At 53.3% G+C, this 11902-nt stretch overlaps 2 protein-coding genes and 1 long non-coding RNA gene across 4 annotated transcripts in view; 1 reads left to right on the top strand and 2 right to left on the bottom strand.

Moving 5' to 3' along the window:
- Positions 1-3298, top strand: part of LOC114060513 — a 5328-nt gene extending 2030 nt beyond the window's left edge. The window contains exons 2-4 of the long non-coding RNA XR_003571900.1: positions 895-1116; positions 2285-2420; positions 2564-3298. This is a non-coding gene — a long non-coding RNA (uncharacterized LOC114060513). The remainder of the gene's footprint in view (positions 1-894; positions 1117-2284; positions 2421-2563) is intronic.
- GUSB (glucuronidase beta) overlaps positions 1-7347 on the bottom strand; it is a 14466-nt gene extending 7119 nt beyond the window's left edge. The window contains 8 exon segments of the mRNA XM_027890058.1: positions 952-1102; positions 1460-1638; positions 2248-2400; positions 3297-3484; positions 4002-4144; positions 4648-4829; positions 5275-5463; positions 7126-7347. Of these exon segments, the coding sequence (XP_027745859.1) occupies positions 952-1102; positions 1460-1638; positions 2248-2400; positions 3297-3484; positions 4002-4144; positions 4648-4829; positions 5275-5463; positions 7126-7347 (1407 nt within the window).
- A 671-nt stretch (positions 7348-8018) lies between these two features.
- LOC114060503 (argininosuccinate lyase) overlaps positions 8019-11902 on the bottom strand; it is a 15830-nt gene continuing 11946 nt past the window's right edge. For both annotated transcript variants that reach the window (XM_027890050.1, XM_027890051.1), the window contains exons 6-16: positions 11756-11833; positions 11390-11467; positions 11128-11180; positions 10647-10709; positions 10351-10465; positions 9659-9743; positions 9433-9492; positions 9195-9278; positions 8863-8943; positions 8659-8765; positions 8019-8176 (exon numbers count right to left, since the gene is read on the bottom strand). In XM_027890050.1, the coding sequence (XP_027745851.1) occupies positions 8026-8176; positions 8659-8765; positions 8863-8943; positions 9195-9278; positions 9433-9492; positions 9659-9743; positions 10351-10465; positions 10647-10709; positions 11128-11180; positions 11390-11467; positions 11756-11833 (955 nt within the window). In that variant the 3' untranslated portion in view covers positions 8019-8025. The remainder of the gene's footprint in view (positions 8177-8658; positions 8766-8862; positions 8944-9194; positions 9279-9432; positions 9493-9658; positions 9744-10350; positions 10466-10646; positions 10710-11127; positions 11181-11389; positions 11468-11755; positions 11834-11902) is intronic.

Here is an 11902-nt window from a genome sequence, read left to right as displayed (position 1 = left end):
TTTTTGATTTAGCAGCCGGTATTTTTAATTAAATAAAGAGATTATCTGTCACAAATGGGTTGCTGTCCTACCTGAAGAAGAGCAGAGTGGAAGCACACCAAGGACAGGCACCTTAATTTGTCTGTTGGTGCCAGCAGCTTAGGGGTTGGAGAAGGGGCAATGAGTTTGAGGACAAAACTGTAAAAAGGATAATGGGAAGTTTGGGAACAACTCCTGGGAAGCACAAGGCCCTGTCCCTGTGCCAGAGCAGGCACAGATTGGCTGTTTTTGAGGAAACCCTGAGCTGAGGGAGATGAGACAGAAGGGGAGGGTCAAGCCCTGCTGCAACCCCAACATGACAAGAGGGTGGTGGATCACTCTGATGAATTAAACTTCACAGTTACCTTTTAATGCACCTACAGCTCCTAGGGACAGTCTGCTACCCCAGTGCAGAGCTGCCTCTTGGCTATCCAAAGCTTAAATCTCTTTAAAAATAAAACCAAGGGGTCTGTAGGGACTCGAAGCAGTGGTTCTGAAGTGGGCTGTCACAATCTCCTGCAGAACAAGTAACTGCCACTAACTGAAGAACTTTGTCTTCAGAATGAAAGGCCAATTATTTTACAACTTTGCTGTAATTCTAAAAGAATTTAGCCCTTCCAGTGGTAACAAGGAATATTCTGTTGCCATCAGGTCTGATTTTGCTTTATCCTTAGCTCAAGAGGAGATGCTCAGACCACATGGGATTCCTGGTAATTTTGCAGAACCTTACCAGTTCAAAACCAACAAATTGAGACAGTTGAGCATCGGTTCCATACGTGCAGCAGTTACCCTTTCAGTTTGCATCTGCAGGTATGGTTTCAGGGTTCCCAAAAAACGCCTGCCCTCTCTTTACTGCTTCTCTGTGCCATCCCAGAGGAAGAAGATGCATCATCTGCCAACATTCAAGCCCCAGCTCTGTACAAGGAGATGCACTTACTTAAAGTAGAAGCCTGCTGGGGGCAGCTCCGAGGCCGGCTCGTTGGCCACTGACCACATCACAACTGAGGGCCTGTTCTTATCCCTGCGGATCAGCTCCTCCATCACAGCCAGGTGGTGATTCAAGGACTTATTCCCAAAGCTCTCGCTGGAAGACAAGAGGTGAGACCCAGTGAGGTGAGGGCATAAAATCCATCCCCCTTTGCTTTTCCCTGTGAAAACCGGGGTCCATGAGCCCTGCTGAGTCTTGACACTGAGTGTGGCTCCTGCCCCACTTCCCCAAAGCTCCCTGCACAGTTCAGGGCCGTGGTTTGGGCTCATTGACTGGGTCATGTGGCAAAATGCCCTTGGGTTGCCCAACCCCTCCAGGCACAGGTGGCGCAATGGGGCGATTTCTAAATAGAGCAAAGTACTCCCGTTAGCGGGACAACGCCAGGGGACAGTTTTGAGGCGGCTCAGAGAGGAAGAGAGGAGCAAGGGCAGGGTGTGCTGAGCAGTTCCTTACGGCAGTTTGATGCCCACCCCCGGGCACTCGTCGATGACCACGATGCCGTAGGCGTCGCACAGGTCCATGATCTCCTCGGCGTAGGGGTAGTGGCTGGTGCGGAACGAGTTCGCCCCCAGCCAGCGCAGCAGGTTGAAGTCCTTCATAATCAGGGCCCAGTCAAGGCCTTTCCCACGGATCTGGGGAGAGAGAGAGAGATCACCCCCTGTCCCACTGCTGCGCTGGGGCTTCTCCCCGTGCGTTTGCCAAGCACCACGGCTGGATCCACCTCCGCCACTGAAAGGCAGGGAATCCGAGAGCAGCTATCACAGTCAGAGGGGTTTGGGTAGGAAGGAACCATAAAGACCATACAGTTCCACCCCCCTGCCATGAGCAGAGACACCTCTCACTAGACCAGGTTGCTCCAAGCCCCGTCCAACCCAGCCTTGAACCCTTCCAGGGATGGGGCAGCCACAGCTTCTCTGGGCAACCTGTGCCAGGGCCTCACCCACCCTCACAGTGACCTGCTCCACTGCCCCACCACCCCCACTGCTGACCAACTTGTACGTCAGCACGTCTGACTGGAAGCCATGGCTGGAGATGGCTCAGCATCTCCACCAGCACACCCCAGGCCCACCCATGCACCCTGAGGGACGTCAGGACTGTGGCAGGACTGGGCACGGTGTCCCCTTAGTGCCGGTAAACATTCAACCCCTGGCAGCTCCCAGCCTGGCTGTGAGGAAACAGCCCCGTGGAGAGGAGGGGAGGCAGGCAGGTGAGGTAAGGGGCCCGTGGGTGCTCACACTCACATCAGCATCCTCGTGCTTGTTGACGCCGTGGAAGTAGAAGGGCCTGCCGTTGATGAGGAACTGGGTGCTGGTGACGTGGACGGTGCGGATGCCGACCGGGAGCGTGTACACGTCCTCCAGCAACGCCCCGCGCACCTGCGCCTGCATTTTCACCTGGATGGCCAAGGAGGAAGGTAAGGGACGTGCTGGGGTTCACAGGGACGCCCTGTGCTCCCTCCCCTCGGTCTGTCAGGGCTATTTTGACCTCCTGTCCACCTCCCAGCCCTGCCTCGGTGCACAGCCTGCTCCTCACTGCTGCTTCATCTCTCGTCCTCAGGGTAGGAGCCAGGTCTGACTAAACAGAAAATAGAAATCCAAGCTGGGGAGGTTAAAGGATGATGAATGAGCCCCTGGATGACCCTTGTGGGGCTTGCTCACCCCAAGAGCTGCAGTGTCTTTTCCCCATCCTTGTCTGGCCCATTTCATCCCCTCCCAGGCAACACAGTAGGACTCCTTCTCTGCCCTGCATCAGGCGGTGACTGACATGTCACCTGCTCACAAGAGATACAAACTTGATACTCTGGAGACTCACAGCAGCTCATCTGTACTGATTTTTGCACCAAAACATCACTACTGATCCTTAACTCACAGAGAGTCCTCCAAGGCTCCAGCTATTAAAGCTGAACTCTTGTCTTGCGGAGTGGGAAGAAAGCTGAGTGCATGGCAAAGCCTGTGGAAGAGGTTGGCAGCTGCTCCTCAGAGACTCTGCTCTCAACTTGCAGGGCACCTCCTCCCCTGTGTGATCTCAAATGGGATGGACTGGGCCCTAAATGTGAAGGGGAAGCACCTCAGAGCACACATGTTCACTCCAGCCGTGTCCTTCTCACTGCCAGACCTTTCAGTTCAGCACCCAGGGAGCTGCCAAGGCTTGATTTGATTACTGCCTCATTAGCAATGCCACACTGGTCACATGAACAGGACCCGTGAGAGAAGAGGAGATGGGCCATATGGCAGATCCTTAACCAAATTAAACAGAGAGAACACACAGAAAGGAAGAAATGCCACTTTACCTCTAAGGAGTAGAGGTATCCAGGGTTCTCGTGCATAAGGTAAGGCCACCAAAGATTTGGGTTCAGGACTTTGAGCTCTCCCTCTGGCCCATCTCCCGTAGCAACCACTTTCCCCTCCTGGTCACGTAAACTCAGGGACAAGGAATAGGCTGTGCTGCCAACAACTGACACCTCGTACTGCACCATTGCTGATTCAAAGGAAACAACAGACCATCAGAGACTGACACAGCAGGGAAAATACTTGTATCACATGTTGGGGGGTTTTCACATACAACAGCATTAAAAATGAGGGAGATGTAGAACAACAGTGGCATGAAGTGAGGGTAAGAAGCAGGACCTGTCAGTCTTGCAGTCTAGAATTTTCCAACAAGATTTGTTGTGTACCACACAACTCCCACTTGGAGATTATCCTGCTCTAAATGGCAGGAAGACTGCTCCTACTGAGAAATTCTGCTTTGAGAAGCACCTGATCATGCCTGGACTTTAACAAAATTAGTCTCTTGCAACAACTCCTTGGTTTTGTTACTGTTTCTGAACCCTTCACCACATTCCTGCAGCTGCTGAGCTGTGCAATAGGCCAGCTCAGCTTCAAGAGAAAGCCACGAGCAAACAAATTCAGTCAGGCTTTTGCAGGATATTTTCTCTGCTGCTCTTGTCATCTCCATTTGGAGTCTGAGGTAGCTGCTGTAATTGTTCTGGACCTACCAACATGCTCTGATGAAGTAGTTGTCACAGTAATGTCATCTATGTAGGCAGAAGGAGTGGTGTAAAGCACAACCGGGCGATGGATTCCAGCGTAATTAAAGAAATCAAACTTGATGTTCTGCACAAAATAGTTCTTGGGATACCTGAGTGAGCAAGACAAGGAGAAGTGGCTACATTATGCTTCACTGCACAAGAACTGACGGCAGCATGTGGATGCTGGCAATGCAAAACAGTCAAGCAATCACAGCTGCTGGCTGGTAAAATAGTCTTTACAACAGAGTTGATCTGTCTTTCAGTGGTGCTGCTGCCGCTACACTAAAGGATTCTGCCAGCTAACAAACATCTGGAGCCCAAAGAGTTTGATCCTTCAGCTTCCAGCTGAATTCAAGCTTCTCAAATCTGCCATTGATTCCAGCTTGACAAATCACTTAATCTCAGCTCCCTGTCTATAAAAGAGATGCAATCACCCAGTGCTGATTTCTTGTAGCACCAAAGCTTAAACTCCTCCCTGCTGCTCAACTGCCAAATTTCAGCATAAATATGCTTTTGTGAGTTGCTTGGAGGGTTTCATGCACCAGCAGCTGAATAAATTCCCACTCCCCCATCCCTGGGATTAGCCCAGCAGTGCAGCACCTTGGCAACTCACCTTGTTTTGTCAGTCATGTACTGGATGGACCCCGGGGGCAGAGTGTGGGGTGTCAGGGTGTTGTTGACCGCGACAGTGATGCGGCAGAGGGTCCCTGGGCTGCCCTGGACAACACTGCTGATATCAGCTTCAAAAGGGAGGTGTCCCCCTTCATGCTCCACCACTTGCACCCCGTTGACCCACTGCAAGAGAAGACACCCCAAAAAATGGAGTTACTGGGGGTTTTTTGTGGCAAGCAAAGCACAGAGAAGGGAAGGAGCCCAGCGAAGGGCAGTCGGGATTCCCAGCAACACTGGACCTTTTTCTGGGCTCTTGATCCTCAAAGGATCAATCCAGAAGCCCTTCCTTTGCCAGGAGATAGGTCTGGTTTACCTACAAATGTCACCGAGAGACACAGTAGTGAGGAAATATTTAGGAACTAGTCCTGATACTGGAGCATCAAAGAGAAACTGGAAATCCCAGCCAACTTCTCGGCTGGGGGAAATCTGGGCAAGAGTGAAGAAAACAGCAAAGGGATACAAAATCTAGCAAAGGGATACAAGTAGGCAGAGATGTCTTTGCTGAGCAAGCCACGAGCCCAGTGGCAGTGCAGCAGAATTTTGGAAGCACATGGACAATCTCACTCACCACGATGGAGTAGTAATGGGCACTCCCAAAACGCAGCACCACCCTGGTGCTGGGGGAGTCCTGCAGCCAGCGGGCAGGGAGCAGCACCTCCTTCTCATACCACACCCAGCCGATGTAGTTCTCCAGGCTGGGGTCCTGGGTGATGTCATTGAAGCTGGAGGGCACTGGCATGTCAATCACAGGGCCAGTCTGCCGGGAATTTCATGGAAAGGGAAGGAACAGATCATTTAAAAAGAGAAATGCTACTGCTGGAGGTGTCCCCTTACAATCCCTTTGCTAAGGGGGGAATAACTTGGGAAAACCTGTTTAGAAAGTGGTGTGGTCTGTCACAGGTCCTGCACAAGTCCTGATTAGCAGCAGGCACGGGAATGTGCCATTTTCTGCAGGAAACAGCTGCTCATATCTTTTCCCTTCCTGGTGTACAATGAAGTGCTTTCGTTAATGGCTCTGGTGTCATGGAATCAGAGAGGTGAGGGAGGGAAAAAACCAGCCCAGGTTGTTGGTTTAGCCCAGGGCTTCCCACAGCCTGTATTTTTTCCTGCACAGCTCCAGCTGTTGGGTGAGCAGTGCAGGGGTTGTTGGGGTGCTGCTTGTCAGGCTAAGAGCTGTAGTAAAAGGGTGGCAAGCCCAATGGATATTTTGGGACAGATTCCTCAGGGAAGGTTCATGGAGACTGACTGGAATGAGGTCAGCCTTTCTCAGCCCCTGAAAGCAACAGAGATTCCTTGGGGTTACAACTGAATCACTTCACTTGCTTATTTTAAGGTAAGGGTTAGAGGGTGGCAGTGTCACAGCACACTGAACATCGAGGTGCTGTTGCCAAACAGAGCTGCTCATTTTTAGCACCTGCTGAGCTCGTGATGTTGCACAAACTAGGGCTGCAGCAGCTTCCCCTTTCCTCAGGAAGCCTTTCCAAGGAGAGGGGAACAAGAATGGTCCAGTTGCCCAGGGTGAGCATCATGTGCATGGCTGACTCAGCACCAGCACTGCAGAGAACTCAGTGCCCTTATCAGACACTAGAAAATCCCAGTGGGAAAATCCTTGGATGGTGAAGCGGATTTTCTAGTATTTGATGCAGGACATCCTTTGACTGGGATGGCCAGGACATGTGTGTCCTTCTGGGAGATCCTCTGATGCTTAAAGCAGGTTAAGTGTACATGTTTAAGCCTCCCTTTGTCGGGGATTCCTCTCCACTGGCTGGCACTTTTTGCAGTAACTTCCAGCAGCACAGTGTCTTTCAGCTCTTCTCCCCTTCCACAATTTGACCAAAAATTTAGCCAAAGGATTAAAAAGTAAGGATTATTAATAACTTATACACTTTATGCATAGAATACATAACTTCTTTCTTTTCGGTAATGGTCTTCATTCTCTAACAGACTTCAGTTACACTAACACTGTGCTTATCAGCACTCTGCAACTTCGAAATAAATAATTCCAGTGCCCAATCCAGGCACGCTGCTGTTTATCCTGAGCTGCTGACGGGCGGGTCAATGCTGTGCGAGGCCAGGCTGGCTCCTTCAGCTCAGGGCAGCTGAAGGTGGCTGTAGTTCATTCAAACGGTTCCTGCCCTCAGAGCAGCCGCGGGATCATCAGAAGGATCACCAGAGGCTGCTGATAATTAGGAACTGCCTTAGCAATAACCTCTGCACGGCCCTAACCGAGGGCAGGGCGGGGGGCGAAGGGCAGCGGCTCCGCAAGCCCGGCGGGGAAGGAAGGGGGGAAGGAAGGGAGAAAGGAAGGAAAGGGGGAAACGGCGCTCTCGGGGCAGGATGAAGCCTGGTTTGGGGGAGTCCCGCACCCCGACCCCCGCGATGGAGCCCCCCATCCCCCCCGCCCCGCCGCCCCCGGTACCTGCCGGAGCGGCTGCCGGTACCAGCGCTGCGCGAACCCGGCGTCCCTGCCCGGGGACAGGTCGGCGCGGAAGCTCCAGAGGCCGCCGAGCTCCTTGCGCTCTCGGGAGGGGGTGTCCCTGGGGGGCAGCATCCCGGGCAGCGCCGCCGAGAGCAGCGGCAGCAGCAGCAGCAGGAGCGGGCACAGCCCGGCCGTGCTCCCGCCCGGCGCCAGCGCCGCCATCTTGGCTGTGGGCAGTGCCCGGCCGGGGGCGGGGCCCATCCCGATCCCTGTCCCGCTCCCGGTCCCGCCCCAAAGGGATGGGATCTGGTGCTATCCCACGGGTCACCGGCGGGCAAAGCCACCGCTATCCTGGCTTGAAGGAGCTTGCAGGCCTTGGGCTGCGTCCGGGATTGGGGGATTTCCTCGGGCGGAGTGCGTCTTTCATTTGTTTACTTATTTACCCATCTATTTATTTATTGTTTTGTTGCTTAGGGGGGTCTTAAGTATTGCCTACTTTTATTGATTAATTTATTGAGTTATTGTTTCATTGCTTGGGGGCTTAAAGTTAATAATTGCCTAGTTTTTGTTATTTGTTTGTTTGTTTACTGTGTAACTGCTTAGAGGCTTTCATTTATTGATTGCCTGGGAATGGGAGCAAGCAGCTGGGAACAAGGAAGGTCAGGTTGGCTGAGATGTGTGAAGGCACCACGTGGACAAACACCAGCCTCCCCCAGCAAACAGACACCCTGCTGCTCTGCACCTCCCATCCCTCGAGAGCTCGAACACCCCACAGCCAGCTCCTCTGCCAGGTTCACACCCCAACCCTCGCCAGGGCTGAGGAACCCGAAGAACAAAGACGTAAGATGAGTTTTGGTGAACTACAGACACCCCAGTGTTTATTAACTCTCTCCCCACACTCTAAGCTTGTTCCTTCAGCCTCTTGAGCAGCTCCCGGAGCTGCTCGATCTGGGCGGACACGCTGCTCTTGGCGGTGCCGCCCAGGGCCGTGTACTGCTCCACGCTGCTGACCACGCTGAACACCTGGGACACGTCACTGCCGAACAGGGGGCTGGGGGCAGAGGGGAGGGGTGTCAGTGGACAGCACGGGGGGCTGGGGGCTGCTGAATATGCTCATTGTTTATAGAGGTGGTGAGAGAGTGAGGACAGAGCCTTTTCCAAGGGGAAAGGCCTCCTGCAGCTTTGTTTCTACACGGCCTACCAGAAGATGCTGATGGCAGACCAAAGAGGCAGCTCCAAGGGGAGACCGAGGAAGTTTGGAGCCAAACCCCTCAGGGGACTGGTGATTGCAGGCCAAGGCATGAGTTTCTCCCAGTCCCTCCCAACAGCTGCTGCCTGTGCCCCACTGGGGCAGAATGGAAGCAATGTTGTCCCCTTCAGTGTTTTCACTCCTAACAGGAACAGCCTTGATATTCAGGCCAGGAGGATTTTGGGGCCCTGCCTGGCCCAGGCACTTCGGGGAAGGGCTCATTCCCAGGGAGTCTGATCCGTGTCTATGGAGGGAAATCAAGGCAAGGTGACAGTGACACAAACCTGATGCTCTTCAGGTCCTCCAGGCTGAGATTATTGATGGTGCTGCCTTTGGTCTCGGCGAGGTGGACGGCCTTGCCAGAGGCGACGTGGGCTTGTCTGAATGGCATCTGCAGTGAGAAGGGGACAGAACAGAGGGCCTCGTCTACCTGAGCAATTCTCTGCATCCAAAGAAGTCGCAGCTCCAGGTTTCCCTCTGATACTCACTCCTTTCCGAACCAAGTAGAGAGCCAGGTCAGTAGCCAACATCTCCGGGCTCAGTGCCCTCTCCATGTTCTCCTTGTTGATCTGCAGAAGGACAGTCAGATGGAGATGTTATCACCAGCTCCTCATTTGTTAGTGGTCAAACTGAGGGGAGTTCATCTGGAAGGGTGATGTCTCTAAAAGGATGCTCTGACCAGCTGAGGGGACCAAAATGAGCAGTGTGGGGGAGGCACTGAAGAGTTTTCATCCTGGGACTAGAGCTCTGTTCCCTGTGTTACAGAATGTGTGCCATGACCATGTTCGATAGCAAGAATCTGAAGAAGAAGCAGCCTTACTTGGAGGGTTGAAATCACTCCTGTGGCAACCTGGAGCACAGCGTTCAGGGTGTCTACAACATCAAAGACAGCCTCCTTGTCCTCCTGTGTTGGAACAGGGATGGAAACGGCTGTAAGTCAACCTGATGCAGCCCAAAAACCCAACAGGCTGAGCAGCCACCTCTACTGACTCCTCAAGAGAGCAGAAGACAGTTGTGTGTGCTCAGAGAGATGCTGTGAAAATCAACAAGGGCTTTACCTGCAGGTCCTTGTTGTAGGTGCTGGGGAGTCCTTTGAGGACCATGAGAATAGCAGCCAACTGCAGAGAGAGACAGGCAGGGCAGGGAGTTACAGGGCAAGGCACATCCCCCAGCACAGGTTCAGAGCCCAGACTGGGCACAGCTCTTAACGCAGAGGGACAAGGAAGAGGCTTCAGCCCTGGCAGGAGCAGTTTCCCCTCCCACTCCCTTCTTTCTCAGGCTCACCCGTCCGAACACTCGTCCAGCTTTGCTGCGGATCAGTTCCAGACTGTCAGGGTTCTTCTTCTGAGGCATCAGGCTGCTGCCAGTGCTGAAAGGTGGGTGCAATGGTGAGCAAGACCCCCCTCCACACAGACACAGCCCTTCAAAAGCAACACATAGGTCCCTCTTCCCTGTACACCTCTTTATGGTGCAGGAAAGCGGTGAACTGACTGAGCTTCTCTTTGGTTTTGCAATTTTCCTGGAGCAGCCACACAGTCCCACCTCTCAAAAAGGAAGCAAAAAGGAGGCACCTCCCCTGCAAGCCCCTCCAGGGTTGTTTCAGCAGGCCAGCCTAAGTGATGCTGTGACCTCAGAGAGGGAGGGCTGTGGTTGTGCCACTCTGGGAGACAAGGAGTCTGCTGGGATTGCAAACCCTGCTTAGTCAAGAAAGGGCTTTGGCAGCATTCCCAGCTGAGGAGGAAGTTCTCTCTGCCAGCAGTTGCCAGGGAGGAGTGTCTGGTGAATGCAGACATGGCTGAGTTACCCAAATGAGAAATAAGTGACCGTTGCTGAGGAGGATTCACCCTGAGGCTGCTTTTTAATGCTGTGTCAGCCTCGTGCACAGAGACCCAACCACTGCCCCGTGCTCTCAGCAGGGAAAAGCTAAGAAGGAGAGGCTGAGGGAAGGGATTTCAGCCCAGAGCTGAGAGACCTACCTATAGGCATCAGAGAGGGTCAGAAAGCCAAACTCGCTGGTACTGTAGATGATGAGATCCTCAGCCATCTTGCTAAGGTGGATCATCAGCAGGGTGGCAACAGACAGGAATTCCACTGCAGAGAAGGCAGGAAATCGGGGGGGGGAAAAGGTGTTTGCTTGACAGCTCAGGGACCCCTGACTAGAGCTTTGTGTCCTGATGATGGGTTTCAGCCCCCTTATTAAAGGAGGTCAACTGGAAAGGCCTCAGAACCTGCTTGTAGCAGTGCTGGGAAGAAGTGATGGAGTTGTGCTTACCCACAAAGTCTCTCTCACTGACAGCATCCATGCTGTTCAGGCTGATGGAAGCAAAGTCCAGCTCTGTAAGGAAGGGGATGGACACAGGAGGTCAGGCCTGGCATGACAGGAGCTTGAATGCACCAGGGTGCCCCAGTGTGCAGGTGACTGTGAGCCCTGGAGTGGTCCCAGGAACACAAACATCCTTAGTGGGGTCTTGGTTATTACCCCAGACAGCCAGGGGTGGTTCTGCTTATGCTCCCACCTTACAGACACCTCCTGTCCCAATGCAGTAAAAAGCCTCCTGGCTCTCCAAGTCACTTGGTATCCCACATCCCGTTCCTGAGTATAAGATCATACGCTTTCTTATTTACTTATTACCCTCCACCCCCATGTTAAGGTGCTGCAACACCAAACAACAACAGGCCAATGTGCCAGTACTTCCCCAGGTCACAGATATCGTGAGCAGTTCTGTGCCTCTCAATCACAGTGAGATATTTACCACTGCACAGAAGCTCTCTATCGATTCCCAGTGGGTTGCCAGCCAGAGCACCGCTGCCAGGGGAGAAAGAAACAGGAGTCACACATGATATCCTGCATATTCCAACCAAAACTGAGCTGAGAGAAGCTGGGCTTGCCCCCTCACAGCTCTGCAGTGCCTGTGGTATAGAGACCCTGGTGCCACAGGGGATGTACAGATCTGCCTCTTGGTCACATCTCAGAGCAAGGTGAGGGCTGAGGATCACACAAGAAGTAAACTTTACCTTCCCAAAGGCAGGACGTTGATCCTCCTCTTCACCTCCCCCAGGCGCTCAGAGTCACGGGTCAGAGCAACAGCATGGCTGGGGAGGGACAGGAGAGATGAAGCACCTGAAGCTGGAAAATGTCCCAGCCCACGAGGTAAGAATGGCCAAAGGATGGAGAGCAGGGAGTTGGTCACCACTGCCCAACCCCTGCTTGATTTCCAGGTTGGTCAGAGCCACACAGGAGCATGGGGAGTTCCTGTCCCAGTTTGACACGTTCCCTCTGGTTTGTCACCACCCCCTCAGAGGGGGATGCCCTCCTGGGCTCCAGCAGAGCAGCCCCCAAGGGTGGAGAAGCTCCTGCAGGCAGGGCTGAAAGGTGCTGACCTGAGCAAGAACTGGCTCCATCGGATGGGCTGAGCTTTCTGCAGGTGGGTGTAGCCAGGCAGGATGACATCGATTTCTCTGCATGGGAGAGCAGAGAAGGAGGTGAGAGCAGCTGTCAGGAGGGAGGGCAGGGGCAGGGCTGTCCCT

Source organism: Empidonax traillii, unplaced genomic scaffold (genome assembly GCF_003031625.1).
Source record: "Empidonax traillii isolate 1590-97213 ecotype Southwest subspecies unplaced genomic scaffold, ASM303162v1 scaffold276:size1176444, whole genome shotgun sequence".
Taxonomy (NCBI): Eukaryota; Metazoa; Chordata; class Aves; order Passeriformes; family Tyrannidae; genus Empidonax; species Empidonax traillii.
This window is presented reverse-complemented; position numbering and strand designations above follow the sequence as displayed.